At 41.1% G+C, this 22846-nt stretch overlaps 1 protein-coding gene across 1 annotated transcript in view; it reads left to right on the top strand.

The window, feature by feature from the left end:
- Positions 1 to 22846, top strand: part of FER1L6 (fer-1 like family member 6) — a 151226-nt gene that overhangs the window by 88583 nt on the left and 39797 nt on the right. Inside the window, exons 25-31 of the mRNA XM_060195393.1 lie at positions 1589 to 1815; positions 5250 to 5372; positions 7050 to 7089; positions 9627 to 9742; positions 10909 to 11040; positions 12051 to 12176; positions 16600 to 16727. Of these exons, the coding sequence (XP_060051376.1) occupies positions 1589 to 1815; positions 5250 to 5372; positions 7050 to 7089; positions 9627 to 9742; positions 10909 to 11040; positions 12051 to 12176; positions 16600 to 16727 (892 nt within the window). The remainder of the gene's footprint in view (positions 1 to 1588; positions 1816 to 5249; positions 5373 to 7049; positions 7090 to 9626; positions 9743 to 10908; positions 11041 to 12050; positions 12177 to 16599; positions 16728 to 22846) is intronic.

Below are 22846 nucleotides of genomic sequence, written 5' to 3'. Positions count from 1 at the left end.
CTCAAACCTGGGCATATGCCTGAAAAAGCAGGCACCCTCCTCTGTGAGCTGTCTCACTGGCCCAACCAGGTGGATAGCCTGCTACTCTCATATGGCCTCTTTTCTGAAAGTCAAGTTACTGTATAACCTTGGTCTATTTCTAAATGTATGATGTACCTCAGGGATGTCCCCACCACTGTGTCCAGCACAGAGTAGATGCTTATTAAGTGTTTATTTGGTGGAATTTGCTGTTGAAAAAGAGAGGACCCTTGACAGGAAAGACCAGAACCATACTTTTTTTTTTTTTTTTTTTTTGCCACTGGGTCTTCACTGTTTTGAGCTTACTTTTTTTTTTATATATATATATAGAGACCAAAACAAAGAGACAGAGGGGAGAGAGGGAAAGATACCAGAGCAGTGAAACTTCCCCTCGTGCTCTGGGAACACAAATGAAGTTCTTCCTATACTTGGGGAGTCACAGACTTCTGGAACCCCCCAGAGATTCCCTGCATTAAAATACTGGGGGAAACTAGGGAAAGATTGAAACAGACTAAGGGTATGGATCCATCTGCCAATACCCATGGCCAGTGGAGAAGCCAGAACTCCCATAATCTGCACCTCATAAAGAATTCTGGTCCAGACTCCCAACAGGATAAAGAATAGGGAAGCTTCCAATAGAGGGGAGGGGATATGAAGTTCTGGTGATGTGAATTATAAGGAATTGTACCCCTCTCATCCTACAGTCTTGTTAACTATTACTAAATCACTAAAAAAGAAAAATGAAAAGAAAGAAAGAAACAGGCTGGGGGTATGGACTGACCTGCCAATGCCCATGTCCAGTGAATAAGCAATTAAAGAAGCCAAACCTTCCACCTTCTGAACCCTATAAGGAATTTAGATCCATATTCACAGAGGGATAAAGAATAGGGAAGCTTCCAATGGAGGGGATAAGTTATGGGACACTGGTGGTGGGGAATTGTGTAGAATTGTACCCCTCTTATCCTGCAGTCTTGTTGATCATTATTAAATCACTGATTAAAAAAAAAAAACACTAGGAGAAGACAGTCAATGCAAAGGATCTGTATCCTAGATCTTGATATGTGTGGTCACTATAATTACAACTGCTAAAAATTCAGCTGAGGGTTCAATAAGTATGACCATTTACTGATTAATTTTGTGCGGCAGATATTTAACCTCGTGATCTTATTTCCCTCCAGCAAGATGGGCGTTTTCACTATCATTTATTTTTAAACAATACTTTAGGAGATTTTTAAACTTTATTTGATAGAACAGAGAGAAATTGAGAGCAAAAGGAAGATAGAGAGGGAAAGAGAAACACCTTCAGCACTGCTTCACTACTTGTGAAGCTTTTCCTCTGAAGGTGGGGACTGGGGGCTTGAACCTAGGTCCTTGCTCATGGTTACATGTGCAATTAACCTGGTGCTCCACTGCCCTATCCTTAGTGTCATTTTATAAACAAGGGAAATGGCATTCAGAGAAGTTAATAAACTGGCAATGTGAATTTAAAGGCATCTGATTCCAGTATTGTGTCCATCGACTGGCCACTCTACACTGTACTTAGCAGCCTGACTCTACATTTTTATTTTAGGTGTCTCAGCTTCACCAGCAGTCACTGAGTCCTTAGAAGCCCTCAGCCCCTCCCAAGAGCCCCCATCTGATCACATCTATGTGGATGTTGAGCCTCCACCCACTGTGGTTTCTGACCCTGCCCAGGATCAGCCAGCCAGCCGGGCAGACTCCTCTGACTCACCTGCTTTGCTGGAATCTGAATATAAACCTGCAGCCCAGGAACCACCAAAAGATGGGAAAGCTAAGGTTGGCATGTAATCCTTCTTTCTATTTGCAAAGCTTAGTAGAGTCTGCACTGGTCACTCTGCCAGACATTACTAATCCTGCCATCAACTAGCTGTGTGACCATGGGTAACTTCACCCTTCTAGGCATCAGTTTATTCGTCTATAAAATGGAGATATTGGCATGATCTCACTTGAAATTGTTGTAGGATCAGATAAACTAGCCAGAAAATTGGGGGTGGGTGGCTAAGTGGTGAAACACCCAGTTGCACATACACATTGCAATGTGCAAGGACTCAGGTTCAAAATGCCAGCCCTCACTGAAATGGGGAAGCTTCACAAGCAGTGGAACAGTGCTACAGGTCTCTCTCTCTCTCTCCCACTCAATATTTCTCTTCCCTCTTGATTTCTCTGTCTCTATCCAATAATGAAAAGAAGAAAGAAAGAGAAAAAGAAAGAAAGAAAGGGAGAGAAAGGGATAGAAAGGGAGGGAGGGATGGAGGGAGGGAGGAAGGAAGGAAGGAAGGAAGGAAGGAAGGAAGGAAGGAAGGAAGTCAACAATTTTCTCGATCTATTAACTTGGGAAGGCAATTGTTTCTTCATCTAGGTCTGTTCTGTAACTATTTAGAATTTACTCAGGACAAGTTCATATAAAAATAAAAATATGTCTTCTGGATTCTAAAGTAAGGTGAGACTTACCATCATACTCTGGCAGCTGAGATTCTGCAAGGGGAGATGGACAAGTACACAAAAAGCCATAAAGTAAAGATGTGGGTACCCTAAGTCATAAATGTAGGTGGAAAACCCTGATGTGTCAGTTGATTCAAAGAGAAGAGTAGCCTTTAAAAATTCCTAATGGATCATATAACATATAAATAGTCAAGATTAAAATAAAAATCAGAGCAAAATATAAATTGATGCATACCCAGACTTCCCTGCCTCATCCAAGCTCAGTGTGACCTTCTAGAACACCTCATACTGTTTTCTTTGTCCCACCAGTGCTGCACCTACCATATTTGGTTAGAATTATCAGTTTAAATGTTTGTTGCCACCATAAATCTGTGGGATCCCATGAGGCCAGAAAGGTGTTTTTTTAAAAAATTTATTTATTTATTTATTCTTTTTTATTTATAAAAAGGAGACACTGACAAAACCATACTATAAGAGCGGTACAACTCCACACAGTTCCCACCACCAGAACTCCATATTCCATCCCTCCCTTGAAAGCTTTCCCATTATTTATCCCTCTGGGAGCATGGACCAAGGGACATTATGGGTTGCAGAAGGTGCAAGGTCTGGCTTCCATAATTCCTTCCCCACAGAACATGGGTGTTGACAGGTTGATCCATACTCCCAGCCTGTCTCTCTCTTTCCTTAGTGGGGCAGGGATCTGGGGAGACAGGGCTCCTGGACACATTGGTGGGGTCATCTGCCCAGGGAGGTCCAGTTGGCATCATAGTAGCATCTGGAACCTGGTGGCTGAAAGAAGAGTTAACATATAAAGCCAAACAAATTGTTAACTAATCATGAACTTAAAGGCTGGAATAGTGCTGATGAAGATTTGGGGGATTCCATTATATAGATAGTTAGTAGGCCTATTTTAGTTACATTCCAAAGGGCCCATGACTATATTAGTGTTTTGTTTTTGTTTTTTCCTGAGCCTGACATCTGATATGCAGGTGAATCCAAGTTATTGTCTGGGGAGATGATGTTATGGCTGGCAGAAGGACCAGAAATCTGGATGAGGGAAGAGAGTAGCTCCCAAATATGGGAAAGGTGTATAAATATTGTTGACTGTAAAACCCATCGATTTGATGTCATCTGGGGCCCACATTCAGCTCAGGATCCTATGTGACCTCTGCATCCCTGTAGATCTGAGCTCACATTCTGTGGTCATGAATAGGAATATTCCAAGCTGCCACAATTTCAGGACCCATCTTCCTCAGGTGTAGCATAGAGTATGTTGTCCAGCCTCCAACCTAATCAGTGCAATGAGTACCACCTCAGCATGCTTCACTTCAGACTGTGTCCATACAAATCAGGTGTAGAATGTCAACCCTTCAGCCTCATTACTCAGGATGAAACATTCTCTACTGTTGTTGATCCAAGTTGAGGGCAATGTCCTATGGGGCCCTGCAAAGGGGTCTGTTATTTTGTTCCTAATAGAAATGACTGGTAACAATGGAAAGAGGGATTTATTTGAGGTCTAGGCCCATCATGTCTGTTTGGGAATCTCAGGACTCCCCGAATAGGGCCCCAACTGATGGGGTGGCCTGATAGTGACTAAAGAGTCATCATTAAATTATGCCAGTCTCTTGCCCTTATTCAACTTTTGTAGTCCTTGCTTTGATAAGGTAAGCTTTGGAGTTAGTGAAGGAAGTGTAGTAGGAAGTAGGTGAGGAGGGTATCTAGGTCTAAGTAGACACTATTTCATTATGAACTTTATACTGACTCACTACAGACTATTGTGTACTTTTGCTTTTAGGTATATATTTTGCCACAGTTTACAGATACATGTGAACATATGCTCTAACTCATGGGAGCTGATCTATATCTAGGTTTTGGGACTTTGTTAGGAAGTGAGCCACCTGGAATGGAATTAGAGAATCCTATGAAAGGAATTTTTTCACCTGGAGAGAGGATGAAGGGTTTACATTCCACACCTAATGTGTATGGACACAGTCTGAAGTGAAACATGCTGAGGTGGTACTCATTGCATTGATTAGGGTGGGATCAGCAGATGCAATATCATTTGGTATGAATTGAGAGAAGCATGCAGGAAAGTGAGCCCCACCCTAGAGGTTCCAGGACTGGGGGAAATATGGGCTTTATAGGGGAAGTAGGAGGTTCCTGCTGTCTTAGGGCTTAAGAAGGCAATAGATAGTTATTGCTATAATCAAATTTTTGGCAATTGGGTTAACTTTGAAAATCTCATTGTTAAGATTTGATGTATCATATTATTCACACAGTGAATAACTGTGTAGTGCCTGTAGTTGAGGAAATTGAGGATCATAACAATATTATGAATTACACAATATGTGTATTTTGATCCATAAAATATATGATTTTATGAATTCTATGTATGAATCACTTAATAGTTTTGGCCCAGGTCACTCTGAAGTTAATACCCTTTCTACTGTCCCACATGTCATGTGCCAGTATCTTCTATAAGGCTTTATGTTTCCCAGATGTGGGCATTATCTCTATTTCCCTTTACATTCCTAGTGTCAAGAGCTATATTTCCCACCTGCTCAGTGAGTGTTTACTAAATAAATGGATGGACGGATGAATAGATTATCTAACTTTCATTTATTCAACTTGCACTGATAGCTACAGCCACGAAACTTACTGATACCTCTGTTCTCCCTCCAGAATGTATTATGCTGCAATATACTGGTCAGGCAATGACTTCAAATTCATGAGGCCTAACTGATAATCTGTCCCTCATCCCTAACTAGGTTGCCAGGAAATTATCTCGGAGGTCTACCAAAAGAAGGAAGAGAACCATAGCAGATGAATCTGCTGAAAACGTCATTGACTGGTGGTCTAAATATTATGCCTCCCTGAAGAAAGCACAGAAGGTAGATTCCCTCTGATTGTCATAGTCATGGGACTCGATAAGAAAACATGATCCTGTATAGCCATCCTCCTCTAATATTCCCTCTTTTGAATTATACTTTAGGTTGACCTTACTCATGTATGGTTCTGTTACATGCAAAAGAGGAGAAATTCTAGACAGATCAAAGATCTGGAATTGAAAAACCCTCCCACCTCTCTGACTGAAACTGACACTGAGACTTGAACTATGTTGTAAATGCTAAGCACATTTTCAGTCCAATATGGCCACTGAATGCCAGGATAGCCTAAGGGTGCTTCTTCCCGAGTACGTGCTCTCTGGGTTGGAAAGAACTCGACTGGAGCCAACCTAGGCTGCTGCATGGGAGAGGGATCAGGAACTCGTGTCGGGCTAGCATCACAGGAGAGAGTCTCTGGGACTCACAGAGCCAGAAGGCAATCCAATGTGTTTTTAATCAGAAGAGAATCTGTATTTATACTCACCAAGAAGGAAATACTAGGGTGGAAAACAGGATGTGACATAGAGAGGGTAGAGCGAAAAGAGAGTGCAAATCAGTGGGGATTAAATGGTGGAAAACAGGGTGTGACTAGGAGAGGGGGTGGAGCAAAAAGAGAGTGTGAACCAGTGGGATTAAATCAGTGCCCTGCAGGTAGGGCAGTTCTCAGGTAAAGTAGTGATTATGTAAATAGACCACAGCATTAAGCAATGCAACAGAAGGGGTCTTAGAAGCAGAATTAGAAGCAGACCAACAACTGAAGACTCTATTAAACAGACCCAAGGAGGTTCAGCCAGAAGTGGGGTCTCTTGATAGGTGGACATCAAGAATAGGCACTTTAGATGTACCTGGAGATTCCCCATCAGAAGGCTCTAGGTCACCAACAGGATTCTGAATATATACACACACATTGAAGTAAAAGCAGAGGCTCTTCTTCTCCTTATTAAACAGAAATAATCATCAGCTTGCAAGAGTTGGACCGTCTGCTCATGGAACAAGAAAGGGTTTGAATATAATGATGGTGAATCAACGAGATACAGGTCTGGAGATTTAAGCAAAAGCTCAGTAGCTGAATTTGGCAAGACTTCTTACTTCAGTGCAAAAAAGGAAAGGAAAAATTAGTAAAATGTTACTATATTTAATTGGATTATCATCTGATCTATTAGTTTGGAAATACTATAGTCTCTGCATGTAGGATTGTCCATTAATACTTATAATGTAGTTACATAAACCAACCAAATAAATAAATAGTCCTCATCTTCAGTCTTCCTTTTTTTTTTTTCAATGACACTGTCCCCTTTTCTGCTAACCTCCCCAATCCCTGGAACCAACTCAACAATCTAGTGTGCCAGCAGGAAAAACTCCATGCAGACAAGGGTGGTACTTTAGGGAGGAAGAAATACTGCAGGGAGAGAAGCTCTGCCCCAGTCACTGATAGGAGGCTTTACTTAGAGGGCAAGAATATTTACAGCTCAGTGACACCATTTCACAATATGTGGACACCTTTTCTTTAGGACAGGATAGCTTTATGCATGTAGGTCTGTTGGACATTGTTCAAGTAATCTTTTCAAACATGTTGTCTGAGAATGAAGGGACCTGGGATAGTTGAATCAGAATGGCTAGCAGTGGGGATTAGCAAATGAGGCGTCATGGTAACAGTAATCTCATTTCTCTCTTTCCTCAAAGGAAAATGAAAGTGATCCCAAGAAGAGAAAAGGCAATGCAGGTAAAGGATTGTATCTGGGTATACTTGAACATGGAATCAGGCCATTTGAGTGAGAAATCATGAAGTAATAAACATCAGAGTTATATGAGAACTCTTTTCTTCATTTCCCATCTGAGACAAGAATCTCAGGAAGACTACAACACTTGTAAAAGGTCAGGCTGTTGATGTGAGCCAGACTGGAACCAGATGCCAGGTTGCATGAATATAGCACACTGCTGGAATCAACCCTTTGGCTCGAGTCCCTACATTGACAGTCTTAATATAGAAACAACAGAGTAAAAATAGGACCAAGTTGGTGTGACAGGCCAAAAACAACTTCATAAACTTTAGTAGAAGTGACCTGGATTTTGCTTCCCATATTTAGTTTACAAGGATCAGAAAGCTCTGGCTTGGCAGCCGCTCAAATATAATCTGAATGGCTTGAGATTTTCAATGACCACAAGCTCCATTCAAACTATCAGTAGGTTTTGACCAGAAAATAATAGTGACACCAAACAGCCTGTACTGTTTCTGGTGACACTGCACCAATTTAGGAAAGCCAGTGATAGATTCAGTTCCTCAGACCACTTCAAATTAATATATTTGCTCCTAAGACAAGCCCCAAGACAGAAGCAATACTCTGCATTTTGCTGAAAATGAAACAGGTGTAAAGAGGTTGAGGAATGTGATCAAATTTATGCCCCTGGAAAACAGTAGAATTCAAAGTCTGTCTCTGGTGGATTTTTTTCTAGAACCTCCTCTTAAGATAATACTGCACAGTTTCATTAACTGTGCACATAACTTAGTGTAAGGCATGTAACATATCTGAGCTTCAGGCTGTTGTACGAGACAAATCTCAAATCTACAAACAGGGGCCAGGTGGTGGTGCACATGGTTAAGTGTACACAGTACAGTGCACAAGGATGTAGGTTCAAACCCACCTGAAAGGGGAAAGCTTCATGAGTGGTGAAGCAGGGCTGCTCTCTGTCTCTTTCCCTTTTTCTATCTCCCCTCCCCTCTCAACTTTTCTCTGTCTCTATCCAGTAATAACTAAGCAAATAAGTAAATACATAATTTAAAAAATCTGCAAACAGAGAACTGTGGTGGTTATTGTTAGGGAGTGGTCACAGAACTTTGTTAGTGGGTGTGCTGTGAAACTATATCCCTATAACCTTATAAAAGTCTTATTAAATCACTAATGAAAAATAAATGAAAGAAAAAAAAGAAATCAAGTCAAATCTATAAACATTCTAGAGAAAATGTTAACTAAAAGTTTTGGAGTCGCTTCATCCTTGTCTGGTTTTTGCTAGTTGGGAGACTGGACAGATTCCTTACCCTTTCTGTGCCTATTTTATGAATTTTTTTTTTAATGAATTCTTAACTGAATGCTAACACAGAACAAAGCCTACTCCAAACCTGGGGGTGGGTCTTCTGACATTGTATCCCTCCTTCCTTCCTTCCTTCCTTCCTTCCTTCCTTCCTTCCTTCCTTCCTTTTTCCCTTCCTTCCTGCTCTCTTTTCTCCCTCCTTTACTTCTCTCTCTCTCTTTCTCTTTCTTTCATCTTCTTCACTTCTATCAGGGTTATATCTGGGACACAGTGCCTGTACAACTCCATCATTTCAAGCAGCTATTTTTCTATTTTCTTTCTTTTTCAGTAGAAGGTGAAAGAGAATGAAAGAGAGACAGAAGCAATACCAGGGTTGGATGGTGGCACACTTGGTTGAGTGTGCATGTTACAATGTGCAAGGATCTGGGCTCAATCCCCTGTTCCTCACCTGCAGGGGAAAAAATTCACAAGTGGTGAAGCAAGGCTGCAGATGTCTTTCTGCCTCTCTCCCTCTCTATCTTCTGCCTCCTCTCAATTTCTGGCTGTCTCTATCCAATAAGTAAATAAAAATTATAATTTAAAAAATAAAAGAAAAATAGAAGAAGCAATACCAGCCTTGTTTCACCACATATAAAACTTCCCTCCTACAGGGGTCTGAACCAGGGGTATGACTCAGGTCCTCAAACATGAAAACATGTGCATTATACTTCCTGAGTGACCACTTGGCCCCCAGCACTGAATTTCTTATTTTAATTTTATTGCCACCAGGGTTATTGCTGGGATTCAGTGACTGTGTGACAAATTCATAGCCCCTAGCGGCCATGCTCCCCTATTATTTAGAGACAGAGAGAAAGTGAGAAGGAGTGGGGATAGAGAGGAAGGAAGGAGCAAGCAACACCTGCAGCACTGCTTTACTACTCAGGAAGCTCCCCTGCTGCAGGTGGGAACCAGGGATTTGACCCCAGTTTTTGCACATGGTGATGCATGCTTTCTACTTGATGTACCACCACCCAGCCCCCAAGATTGCATTTCTATGTGAGTGGCATCCCCTGTGATTCTGTAGGACAGAAATTCCACACACTTTGCTACATATACAGAGGAATAATATTGCTTCTTTTTAAAAAAAGAAAGAGCACGATGCATGCCTAAGTGAAGAAAAGGAGGGAATTTGACTGTGCTCCTTCTCAATAGTCACGACAAATTTAAACAATTTCTGCTAAATGTTCACAGAGACAAAACCAGATGAGGTTGTGGTAAATATAGAAGATAGTCCAAAGAAGAAGAAAAATAAAATGCTGAAGAAAAAACTCAAAGAAGATGAAATCCCCAACCTGGCTGTTTTGCAGGTGTGTCAACACAGATATTTCAACCATGAATGGGATGGCAAGTTCAGAGGAAGGGAGGTTCTGTGAGTGTTTCCATCCACCCTAGCAAGGATTTTTTTGAACGTAACTTTCTTCATTACAGCTTTTGATGCAGGAAAGCAAACTTTAAGAAGCAAACAAGTTAAGACAATGGAATGTGCTCCCTCCAGCCCTTATCCATCCTCATATTGAAAAGGGATATATCCTATACTCATTGGTCTTGATCCAGCATATTTTTTTTTCTTAGAGAGAAATGGAGAGAGGAGGGGAAGACAGAGAGGGGCAGAGAAAGACACCTGCAGATCTGCTTCACCCCTTGTGAAGTGACTCCCCTGCAGGTGGGGAGCCGGGGGCTCGAACCAGGAATCCAGCATAATTTCTTAGAGTGTCTGAGTTTCCCTGACTCACCTCTTAGAGACTGACTTCATTATGCATATGCATTTGCACTCAAAATAGCAATTGAAATCAGCTTCTTCAAGCCAGTCTCAACACTAGCTAGAAGCCATTATCTAGAGGGATATTTATGAATATGAAAATTGGAAGTGTGAAATTTATACATCTGTATAACCAATTTGATTAAGTTATTTTTGATAGTAAATCTGAATATATAATCTAATTATATTATCAAGCCTAAAACTCAATTTGATTTTACATTTTTAAAATGTATTTATAATTCTCCACTTGAGAAATCTATGTCTCTGTGCATTATAATAAAGCTTAATGTATGCTAATAATTAAATGCTTTATGTATGTTATGAAGTAAATGTTTACTGGACATTTATTGATTTGAATTACCAAAAATACTCTAGTGTTCTATAGCCAGAAACCAATTATATCTGAAAAGAATTGTCATATTTATATGTATGTGCTATATTTAAAATTTTTTGGTTTAATTATGCTTTTTGATATTGCAAAGCTTTTCAGGAAAGTTCTATAAATTTCATAGTTGTAGAAAGTTTTAGAAATGATGAGTCAACAATAGCAAAAAATATATTCCTTATTTTACTAAAGATAAATTAAGAGAAGTTTCTCAAGTTTTTCTGAAAAGTGTCTCTCAATGACTGTTTTTGAAGAATGTTAGTGTTTCTCAGTAAATCAGTCTTGGGCCTCCCCTCCTCTGAGCACACTCTTCCCCTTCCTCCCTAAAGATATATGATGGTGATCTTGAGAGTGAATTCAACAATTTTGAAGACTGGGTGAAAACCTTTGAACTCTTTAGAGGAAAGTCTACAGAAGATGACAATGGCCTTGATGGAGATAGAGTCATAGGAAAGTTTAAGGCAAGTTCTAAAGATAATGCTTTTATGTGACTATCTTGTCCCTAAGTGTCAGATATGACAATTCTATTAATGGGGTTATATTGTGCCAAATATATTTGAACCCTACAAGACAAAGCTCTAGTGTTGATATACTTGATATGTGATGTGGCCAGTAAAGTATGTTGGAACTGTCTGATAGAATAGAAGGAGACAAAACTGTTATCAGAAAGAGTTATTTGATTTTTTTTTTTTTGCTCTTCCTACTCTTAACCCACCAAATGTATGATGTATTAGCTATTAGCTAAAAGAAGTAAAAAAAAAATCCACAAGACCTTCATCTGGTTCACATGAGCATCACAAAGCAATAGCTGATACTTACCAGGAATCCACTGCATGTCATGCCCTTTATATGCATTATAGTGTGTTGGAAATAGCATAGATGTTGCAGTTTGCAAGCCTGGATTTAAATCTTTGATAGGAAAGATTATAATTGCAATCAAAGTAAACTCCATCAAACCAAGATAAATATTAATTAAACACTATTAGCTAAAGGCATATTTGTGGATTTGATAATTGGGAATGTGAAAGTATTTGGGTTAGTAATTTTGATAACTAGTCTCGTGATCCTGAGCAATACTTCACCTTCCCAAGCTGTAGTTGCAACATCTGAGTGTAGGAATACTGCAGTCAGGATTGTATGAGATCATGGTAAAAAAAAAAAAAAAAAAAAAAAAACATTACTCAGTGCCCTGCAGGAAAAAGACTGTCTGCATCCCATCTGGAGCTTCTCTAACTTAACAACCTCATGAGAGGGTGTCTTTCTGGTGACATGAATTCACTCATATCCAGTGGAGAAGTTCAGATGCTAACAGGTTCCATGAGCTGCAGGAAAACACCCAAAGGGCAAGGATGGTGCCAACCTGGGTCCTGTTGAGTCTCATAGATGACTTGGTTTCCCAGCACTTTGGCCTTTTTCTTTTGATGGGACTTGTGACCATCTTATTTCAATTGGTTGCACATTGTGGTTCTAGGGCTCCTTCTGCATCTATAAAAGTCCTGAAGATTCCAGCACTGAGGACAGTGGACAGCTGAGAATTCAGCAAGGGATTCCACCCAACCATGCTGTCAAAGTCCTCATCAGGGTATACATTGTTGCGGTGAGTCAGCTTTCTTTACTGTGAAGGTTGTCTTGGTCACTTGGTGCTGCTATAACAAAATCCCATAGACTAGGTCACTTAGGCCACAAATACTTTGTTCCCTGTTTCTAGAGGCTCGATGTGATGTCTATGATCAAGTTCTATCACTGGTGTTTTAGGCAAGGCCTCCGTCTCTCCCTCCTTTCTCATTGGCTACCTTCTTGCTGTGAATTTGCATGATCTTTCCTTTGTGAAGCAGGAGGGAGGAAGAAAGGAAGGGAAAAAAGATGGAGATGTGGCGTCTTTTCATCTTCACCAGTCCTCTCAGATTAGAGCACCACCCTTAGGCCTTCCTTTAAGCTTAATTATCTACCTAAATGTGCTTTTTAAATATAGCTGTATTTGGGTCTAAGTTTCATTGTAAACATTTTGAGGAATCACCATTCAGTCCATGGCAGAAGTTATTCACTTTGATCAATAAATGGAGATTTGCTAGATTTTTGCTCAGGAAAAATACCTCCCAGGCATGGATAACTGCTCCATGTAGCTTTATTTGTTCTCTTTGGTTGCCTCAACAACTGGAGAGGAAACTAAATAGGACAAAAGCAGGAAGCTCACAGGCAAGTCAGTCAGCAGAGAGAATGGGAGCAGGACAGAGCTGCTATCATGGTGCCATCCTGTCCCCCAGCTCTGCCTCTGCTCTCTTGTAGTCAGAAGTTTCATTTTGATTTTTTTTTTCCAAGAAAAGTGTCATTTCTACCCTAGGCCACCTACTTCCTGATAATTAGAGCACTAAACTTGAATTTCATGAAATGATATGGCATGATTGCCAGGAAGCACAGAGCCAATTTGCTGCTCAATCAAAGCACCATTGTTGGTTCTTCTGCTGACTCATGCTGTCTATTGAAGCTTCATGGTTCATACATTCATTCCCATGTCCTAAACTTGGAATTGATTGCCATAGTCTTATTTTATCTTAGTGGCCTTACTTTAAGTCTTGGCTTAAATTTCCAACTTCCATTTTTAGAAACATAAAACATTAAAAAAAGAGAGAGAGAGATGAATTATCTCTTTAGTGAGAAAGGAGAACTCGCTGGTCCTCTTGTTGTGTAGCTTCCAAGTTATTTTCATCATCAGAGCAGTGTCCCCCCTGCCACCATATTCTAATTCTGCCTACTTGCAAGGGCTTCTAATCTTGTTCTAATCAGTCTTCCCTCACAAAAGTCATAGTCTAGTTGGGAAGATGAGAATTACTTGGATAGAATCACAAACACATTAAATACCCACCCACAAGATAGTTGAGACTATATATAACCTTTACAAATTCTTGCTCAGGACATTGCTCATGTTTTAAGTAACGAATATACATCCCTTAAGGAACAGATTGTGTGTTCAAATAATATTGAGAAATCATGCATGTAATTCATTTCCCTTCTCCAGGTTCTAAAATCATAGTCAAGCACATTCAGGGCAGTGAGAATTCCAGAAGCAGAGAAAATTAGCCACCAAATCATTAGTTGCATTTTTCTAAATATGTTGTTCTACATTTCCCCCCTTCATAAATCTTTGTACCTGAAGTTCTAAGGGATAAAATCTGGATATCAGGAACAAGGATGTGGATTGTAGGAAACAGGATGAATTTTTTGGACTGCAGATATGAGCTATAATTTTATTTATTCACCTATTTATTCAGAAATGTTGACTGTACATCTTTTATTATGGGTCCAGTGCCCTCTAGTCAAAGAATAAGAATAGATCAAGTTCTTGCCAAGGAAGTAGTCTGGTTGGAACTTGAGGACAGAATTTGAACAAATGGGGAGACACAGTGGGCAACAGTGCTTGGTTGCAGAGGATAGGTAAGTTCACTGCAATCAAGGACAGTCAATGAGATCCTTAATTTTAAGTGTTGGTTATCTTTGATTTTCTCTTTTCACACTAAAATTTAATGATGTATTTTATTTATATTTATTTATTTATATTGGGTAGAGACAGAGAGAAATTAGATGAGAGGAAAAGGTAGACAGGGAGAGAGACATAAAAGCCTGTGTAGCCCGGCTTCACGACTTGGTGAAGCTTTCCCCCTGCAATGGGCACCAGGGCCTTTAACTCAGGTCCTTGTGCACTGTAATGTGGGAACTTAACCAGGTATGCCACCACCTGGCCCCCTAGATAAATTAATTTAAAAATATTTTAGTTTAATAAAACACCAAAATGTTTTTAATTCATAAAGGAATAAAGCAAATCTCCACACCTCAACAATTCCATTTCCCCAAATACCTTTCTTTCTTGTGAACATGCAGATGTGTGTGTGTGTGTAGTTGTCTATAATCATATTTAGGCATTTACTTAGTTGAGACACTTTCTGCATTACTTATTGATCTTCTGTTTTTTTACTTAGCATTATACATTGACTATTTCTCTGCATCAGTATTACAGGTGTTCCTCATTCTTTTTAACAGCTACAGAAACAAAATCCTTGCTTTTATAGTGATTACATATTAGTTAGGATAGTGTGGGTTATAAATATATAGAAATAAGCAAAGGAACAGATAAGATAAATTCCAGTCATAACTGCTATGTAAAGAATTAAAGTTGGCTGGGGGCCAGGTGGTAGTGTAGTGGGTCAAGTGCATATGGCGCAAAGTGTACCAACTGGAGTAAGGATTTTGGTTCAAGCCCTAGGCTGGTGAAGCAGATCTGCAGGTGTCTCTCTCTCCCTCTCTATGTCTCCTTCCTCTCTCAATTTCTCTTTGTCCTATCCAACAATGACAGCAATAACAACAATAATAACAACAACGAGGGCAACAAAAGGGAAAAATAGACCCTAGGAGCAGTGGATTTGTAATGCAAGCACCAAGCCCCTGAAATAACCCTGGAGAAAAAAAATAATAAAGTTGGCTTAATGAAAGTTGATGAGAGTAAGTAGCTAAGGGATTATTTTGGATTCAATTTCTTCTTTAGTAGATTATTCACATTTATAGCTATTAAGCAATGTTCTAACATCCTTGAAAAGATTGTTCCATGTGCTTATGTTAATATATCTGTAGAATAAAGTCCTAAAACTTGGATTGTTTCTCATCAGTTTACATTCTGTATAGTTCCTCTTGCTTTTCAGTATCATTTCTCACTGATACTACCATAATTCCATTAGGAAATCTGCTTGTGGGGGCCGGGTGGTGGCACACCTGGTTGAGCACTCATGTTGCAGGAAATGTCTGCTTGTGGTATGCTTGTGGTATGCTATAGCTTGTCTAAAATCAGGCCTCACTCTAAGAAACAAATAGCCAATGCCAAATACCAGACTTCTGAGGTTCTGTGGGCAGCCTTTGGGTCTATTCATCGTTTTATAGATAGAACTGAGAAATATGATATCATATGATCATAGAAGTGCCTTGAAATAGAACCAGCAACAAAGCTATGCCTTCTGCCTCCCACTCCAGTGTATTTCCCATTCCTCTGTGTCAAGTACTACCTGCCACCAGGGAGCAAACTCCAGAGAAAAATGAGCTTGTTCAAAACTGAAAACAAACAAAAACACTGTGATAAAAAATACATAATCTATAGCAGTTGTTCTTTAAAAAAAATTTATTAGTGATGGAAGTCCAGCGGTAGCATGGTGGGTTAAGCGCAGGTGGCACAAAGCACAAGGACAGGTATAAGGGTCCTGATTAGAGGCCCTGGCTCCCCACCTGTAGGGGAGTTGCTTCACAGGCAGTGAAGTAGGTCTACACGTGTCTATCTCTCCCCCTCTCTGTCTGCCCCTCCTCTCTCCATTTCTCTCTGTCCTATCCAACAATGACGACATCAACAACAACAACAACAACAATAACTACAACAATAAAACAACAAGAGCAAGAAAAAGGAATAAATAAATGTTTAAAAAATTATTAGTGACAATATTAACTTACAAAATTATAAGATAACAGGGGTATAATTTCACACTGTTCCCACCACCAGAGTTCCATGTCCCCATTTCCTCCATTAGAAACTACAATAGTTCTCCCAAGGCTTGACTTTTATTTCTGTAACTATATATCTATATTTATATGTATTTGCCCATCTATGGTCCTATAACAGTTGTTCTTAATCTTGGATGTTCACTAGAATCATCTAGAGAATGTCTCCAAATCCCAAAGCTCTGAACCAATTGAAAGAACATACAGATCAGGGGGCCGGGTAGTAGCACATCGGGTTAAGTGCACTGGCTTAAGGATCCAGGTTCCAGCCCCCGGGTCCCCACCTGCAGGAGAGTCACCTCACAGGCAATGAAACAGGTCTGCAGGTGTCTGTCTTTCTCTCTCCCTATCTGTCTTCCCCTTCTCTCTCCATTCTCTCTATCAAAAAAATATATATATGGATATAAAACTCAAGCATTTGTATCTTTTAAACCTCCCAATGGACGGGTAGTGTTCAGGACCACAGGAATTTTCTTTCTCTTCCTCAGGCGTTTAACCTTAGCCCAGCTGATCCAGATGGAAAAGCAGATCCCTACATTGTGCTCAGACTTGGCAAAACAGAAATCAAAGACCGGGACAAGTACATCCCCAAACAACTGAATCCAGTGTTTGGAAGGTCAGTGGCCATCTGAACTGTGTTGTATTATTCTCTCTGCATTTATCCCCATTGCCTCTCTCTCTTTATATGTATGAAGACTGACCACTGTATTGTTAACAGTCAACCAGCCAAATATTAATGGAGAAGGACTGAGTTCTTTCCTTGATCCATCTGTGAATTTAGTGAATATAATATAATTCATGCCCACGGTTTCCCAGTAGTGATTTTTCTAGATCTTAAATAAACATCAGATTCAGCCTTCTACCTTTAACAGAAAGTTTTCCTTTTTATAAAGAAACCCAACCTTCCCTCCCCATCCCACCATCCAAAGGATTTAGAAACATTAAAATTCACACAGCTCCAAGTAGAAGAGAAAGGATCAGAAGGACAACTGGTCTTTTGTCTCCCCTTCCAGAGGAAAAATGATAACATTTTGCAGCTTATTTGACATGACTCCTGAAGTCAAAAAATTAAACTGTATCTGCCACTTGGGTCTTCTTTTGCCACATAAGATTTTATTTTGTTTTTTTGATTAATGATTTATAAAATGACAAGATAATAGGGGTATGTTTCCATATCACTATCCCCAACAAAGTTCTGTGCCCAACCTCAAAGGTAAGTACTCATAGTTCTCCCAAGATCTTAGAAATGTTTTTATTACTTTCTTTTCTTTCCTTTTTTAGAAATATTTTTATTAGTGATTTAATACCAAATTCACAAGATTCTATTTATTTATTTACCTGAACACTCCTTAGCTCTGGCTTATGGTGGTGTGGGGGATTGAACCTGTAACTTTGGAGCTTCAGGCATGAGAGTCTTTTTGTATAACTGTTATGCTATCTGCCCCCTTTACTTTTTTTTTTCTCAAGTTCATGTGCTTTAATCCTCTATATTACTCCATATGAGTGGAACCATCCAGTAGTTGCCTTTCACTTTCTTACTTACTTCTCCTCCAGTTCCAATAATTTTGTCTGGAAGATCACAATATTGTCCTTTTTACTGCTGAGTAGTATTTCATTGAGTATATTCCCATAACTTCTCTATTCACTCATCTGTTGATAGATATTTAGGTTGCTTCCATATTTTGCCATAGTATTTGTGTATGAGTGGATGAACTAGGCATTCTCTGTGCACTGGCTGCTATTAACTGTGGGATCAGGTAGCTTAACGTCTCTGATCTTAGTTTTTGTCAACCACAAAGCAGCAATGCCACTGAACTCTCAGAAACATAAGATACCTAGCAGCAGGACACACACCTCATGACACATTCACTTCATTTCTTTCCCCCTACATAATTATTTCAGCAATGGACACATCTTCAGTATATTTTATTTTCCCCCCTAGTAACTGGAAGAATAGGATGGAATCTTCATCAGCCTCATTTAAATTCATTTACACATCTGTGATTGCTTTGGACCTGCTGACATTTCATCAGCCTCAGTCTATTACATTTTATTGCTCCCAAGGAAATGAGGCAATAAATGATCTTGCCTGTTCAGACTTCTTCTTCTTCTAGCGTTTGCCCTTCTTCCGTAGCCAGTCAACAGCATCAGGTTGAGCCTGATGTAAAGTTTCGAGACCTCCTTTGAATCTGGAGAGGTGGCAGTCGTTGACTATGTGGGTCATAGTCTGTCTGTAGCCGCAGGGGCAGTTCGGGTCGTCTCTGGCTCCCCAGCGATGGAACATAGCGGCGCACCAGCCATGGCCTGTTCGATAGCGATTGAGGAGGGCCCAATCGTAACGTGCTAGGTCAAAGCCGGGTTGACGCTTGCAGGGGTCTGTGATGAGGTGTTTGTTCTTTACCTCAGCTTACTGCCAGCTCTGTTTCCAAGAGTCTGGAACAGAGAAGTTCGGTGTAGGCGTAGGGGACCAGATTGGGTGACGAGACGTCAAGCGTTGAACAGGGTGGGTGAAGATATCCGCGTATATTGGCAGGTCCGGTCGAGCGTAGACGTGAAATGAATTTAGATGATGCTGCATCCCGACGAATATCTGGCAGGGTGATGTTGCTAAGAACTGGCAGCCATGGAACCGGGGTGGAACGGATGGTTCCAGAAATTATCCTCATGGAGGAATATAATTTGGAATCGACCAAGTGGACATGGGGGCTACGGAACCATACTGGGGCACAGTATTCTGCAGTGGAATAGCATAATGCCAGAGATGATGATCGTAGTGTGGAAGCGCTCACGCCCCATGAGGAGCTGGCCAGTCTTGCAATGATGTTACTCCTCGCGCCCACCTTTGCTGTTCAGACTAATGAAAAGGATTAAAGTGTCAGTGTTGAAGGAAACTTATCCTTGCTTCCTGGGTCCCAGACAGTCTTTGTCATAACCTAGTGTTTATAACTAGCACTTCATTTTGGTCAGGGGTCTGTAGTCACCTTTTTTTCTTTATTTCCTCCAGGGTTATCACTAGGGCTTCGTGCAGGCACTATGAATTCACTGCTCCTGGAGGCCATTTTTTTCCATTTTATTGGATAAGACAGAGAGAAAACCAGAGAGAAGGAGAAGATAGAGAGGGGGAGAGAAATACAGCAACCTGTAGACCTGCTTCACTGCTTGTGAAGTATTCCCTGTTGTTGCGGTGGTCTGGTGTCGGGCTGCACCGCGGAGAAGAGAGCGGACGTCCAGAGCAAAGGGGTACACAAATCTTTATTATAGGATGGGGGGGAGGTTTGGTTCAGACCACGTGGAGCCAGCCAGCAATGGCCGACCACGGGGGGGAGAGCAGGGAGCGAGACCTCAGAGAGGGAGAGCCGAGAGCCCAGAGAGAGAGAGGGGAGGGGTGAGGGGGCTTTTTATTGGGCAACAACCAGGGGTGATGTGTAGGGCCAGGATTGATTGAAAGGGGGCACTCTAGGATTTAGCAGGGCATAGAAAAACCTGGGGGCGGAGACTGCATCAGAATAATTCCTCAGCAACAATTCCCCCTGCAAGTGGGAGCGGGGCTCAAACCTTGATCCTTAAGCAGGTCCTTGCACTTAGTAGGTGTGCGCTTAACTGGGTGTGCCACTGCCACCCACCTCCTACCCACTGGTTATTTGCTTCCCCCCCACCCCCAGTGGCAGGAGGTAGGCTGATTTGATTGTACCCGTTTTATGACTGTGTTGAATAAAAGGCTGGGACTATTCCTTTTCACCTCTCAGGTTGTAAAGTCTCTGTCAGAAGCCTTAATCTGTAACATTTTGTTAGATATAGTTTTTCTTATTTAAAAAAAATCTTGGGTGGGGGAGATAGCAGAATGTTTATGCAAATTTCCTTTGTGCCTGAGGCTCCAAAGTCACAGATTCACTACCCATACCACCATAAATCATTGCTGAGCAGTGCTCTGGGGGAAAATCATCTTACTTGAGAAATAATGTTTTATAGGGCAATTGTTGGCACTGATGTACAACCTCTTACCTCCCGTTGGTAGGTATCTGCATACTACTACCACTACCTACCCATGTCTTTCTCCACTACCATACACTGTAGATGTATATTCCATTGCAATTTAAGAATAATAACTTAGGTCTGGGTCAGAAAGATAGCACAGTACTATCTGTATCAGCATTTTATGCCTGAGGCCTAGGAGGTACCAGGTTCAGTTCCTACACCACCATAAACTAGAGCTCATTGTGGCCCCTCCCTCACTTTCATACACATTAAAATAAAATAAAAAAATTTTCAATTCCATTAAAATAAATTTAGTTTTCTCAAAAAGTTTTCTGATCCCAGATTTCTTGATATTTGTTTTATTTCTCATTGATGTTACCTAAGCCTCTATGTTTACAAAACAAAACAAGTCTGGGTGATTGTTATCACATGCTTTCCTTTGTCTAAAAATTCCACAAGGCCTGCCCAGTTAATAAGGCTTCAGAAACTGCTTTTTTCACAACTCCCTCTCCCTTCTTCTTCTAGTGTTTGCCCTTCTTCCATAGCCAGTCAACAGCATCAGGTTGAGCCTGATGTAAAGTTTCGAGACCTCCTTTGAATCTGGAGAGGTGGCAGTCGTTGACTATGTGGGTCATAGTCTGTCTGTAGCTGCAGGGGCAGTTCGGGTCGTCTCTGGCTCCCCAGCGATGGAACATAGCGGCGCACCAGCCATGGCCTGTTCGATAGCGATTGAGGAGGGCCCAATCATAACGTGCTAGGTCAAAGCCGGGTTGACGCTTGCAGGGGTCTGTGATGAGGTGTTTGTTCTTTACCTCAGCTGATTGCCAGCTCTGTTTCCAAGAGAAGTTCAGTGTAGGCGTAGGGGACCAGATTGGGTGACAAGACGTCAAGCGTTGGACAGGGTGGGCGAAGATATCTGCGTATATTGGCAGGTCCAGTAGAGCGTAGATGTGGGAAATGAACTAAGATGATGCCGCATCCCGACGAATATCTGGCGGGGCGATGTTGCTAAGAACTGGCAGCCATGGAACTGGGGTGGAACGGATGGTTCCAGAAATTATCCTCATGGAGGAAATAATTTGGAATTGACCAAGTGGACATGGGGGCTACGGAACCATACTGGGGCACAGTATTCTGCAGTGGAATAGCATAATGTCAGAGATGATGATCGTAGTGTGGAAGCGCTCGCGCCCCATGAGGAGCTGGCCAGTCTTGCAATGATGTTATTCCTTTTTTATTATTATTTTTTTATTTAAGAAAGGATTAATTAACAAAACCATAGGGTAGGAGGGGTACAACTCCACACAATTCCCACCGCCCAATCTCCATATCCCACCCCTCCCCCGATAGCTTTCCCATTCTCTATCCCTCTGGGAGCATGGACCCAGGGTCATTGTGGGTTGCAGAAGGTAGAAGGTCTGGCTTTTGTAATTGCTTCCCCGCTGAACATGGGCGTTGACTGGTCGGTCCATACTCCCAGTCTGCCTCTCTCTTTCCCTAGTAGGGTGGGTCTCTGGGGAAGCTGAGCTCCAGGACATATTGGTGGGGTCTTCAATCCAGGGAAATCTGGCCGGCATCCTGATGACACCTGGAACCTGGTGACTGAAAAGAGAGTTAACATACAAAGCCAAACAAATTGTTGAGCAATCATGGAGACATTGTTGAGGCATGGTTTAGATGGAAAACAGATGATACCATTTTTGCAGTGCTAGGGATTAGTTGCCATTTTTTACAGTAATCCCTCTTCCTAATGCAGAGGTATGGAGTGTCAATAGAGTTCATTATAAACCCTCTGGCCTAGAGATAAAGCAAAATCATTACCTGTAACTGCCAACACTTGGCTCCTTCCCTGAAAGGTTTGGGGTTTGTGCATAGACTGATCTGAGAATGAACAAATATTGCTTGGGGCATCAAAGTATTACACCTGACTAATGACAGTCAGACAAAGACTATTGTAATTAAGGTTTAACACATTAGCCATGTCTCCCCCCAACTTGAATCAAATTCCTGCCCTGACAGTTGCTCCTGTAGTATGGTTGCCTATAAACATCTTTGATCTTCCTGTTTCTGGTTTGATTTTGCCAATAAAAACTCTGCCTGAGTTCTAATCAATGGCAAAGCTGTGGAGATACTTAAGTGCATCCCTCCAGACTTCTTCAGATTAACTATATAGTGACTGAAGTTAGGGTTCTGACATCTGGCTAAAGTTCTTTATCTGTGATAAGCCATAGTTGTGATTTAGCAGGGAGAACAGAAGTTCTTCTGCCTATACTGGGTCTCTGCCACCACACCTATAAAGATGTTAGAGTACCTTCCCCAGATGCCTTGCACCATACCTGTTTTCCTTTCCTTATTAAACACTAACTAGAATTAATTAGCTTTACGTGTCCATATTTATTGGCTTCCTCTCATCTCCCCCACTAGAATGTGAACTCCATTTTTTAAAATTTATTTTGGAAATAGAGAAAATTGAAAGGCAAGGGAAGACAGGGAGAGAGAGAGAGAGAGAAGAGCTTCTGTGGCATTTTTCACTACTTGTGAAACTTTTCCACTGCAGGTGGGGACTAGGGGCATGAAGCCAGGTCCCTGTGCACTGTGATGTGTGTGCTCTACCAGCTGTGCCATCACCTAGCCCCTGTATGCTCCATTTGAATAGGGACTTGGTGTATTTCATGCTGTATTTTTAACACCTAGGCAAAAGCTTGGCACAGAATGGATGCTGAGTATGTTGTATTAATAAGTGAGCAGATAGACAAATCT

This window comes from Erinaceus europaeus, chromosome 1 (genome assembly GCF_950295315.1).
Source record: "Erinaceus europaeus chromosome 1, mEriEur2.1, whole genome shotgun sequence".
Taxonomy (NCBI): domain Eukaryota; kingdom Metazoa; phylum Chordata; class Mammalia; order Eulipotyphla; family Erinaceidae; genus Erinaceus; species Erinaceus europaeus.
The sequence above is the reverse complement of the archived record's forward strand: the minus strand, read 5'-3'. Positions and strand labels throughout refer to the sequence as shown.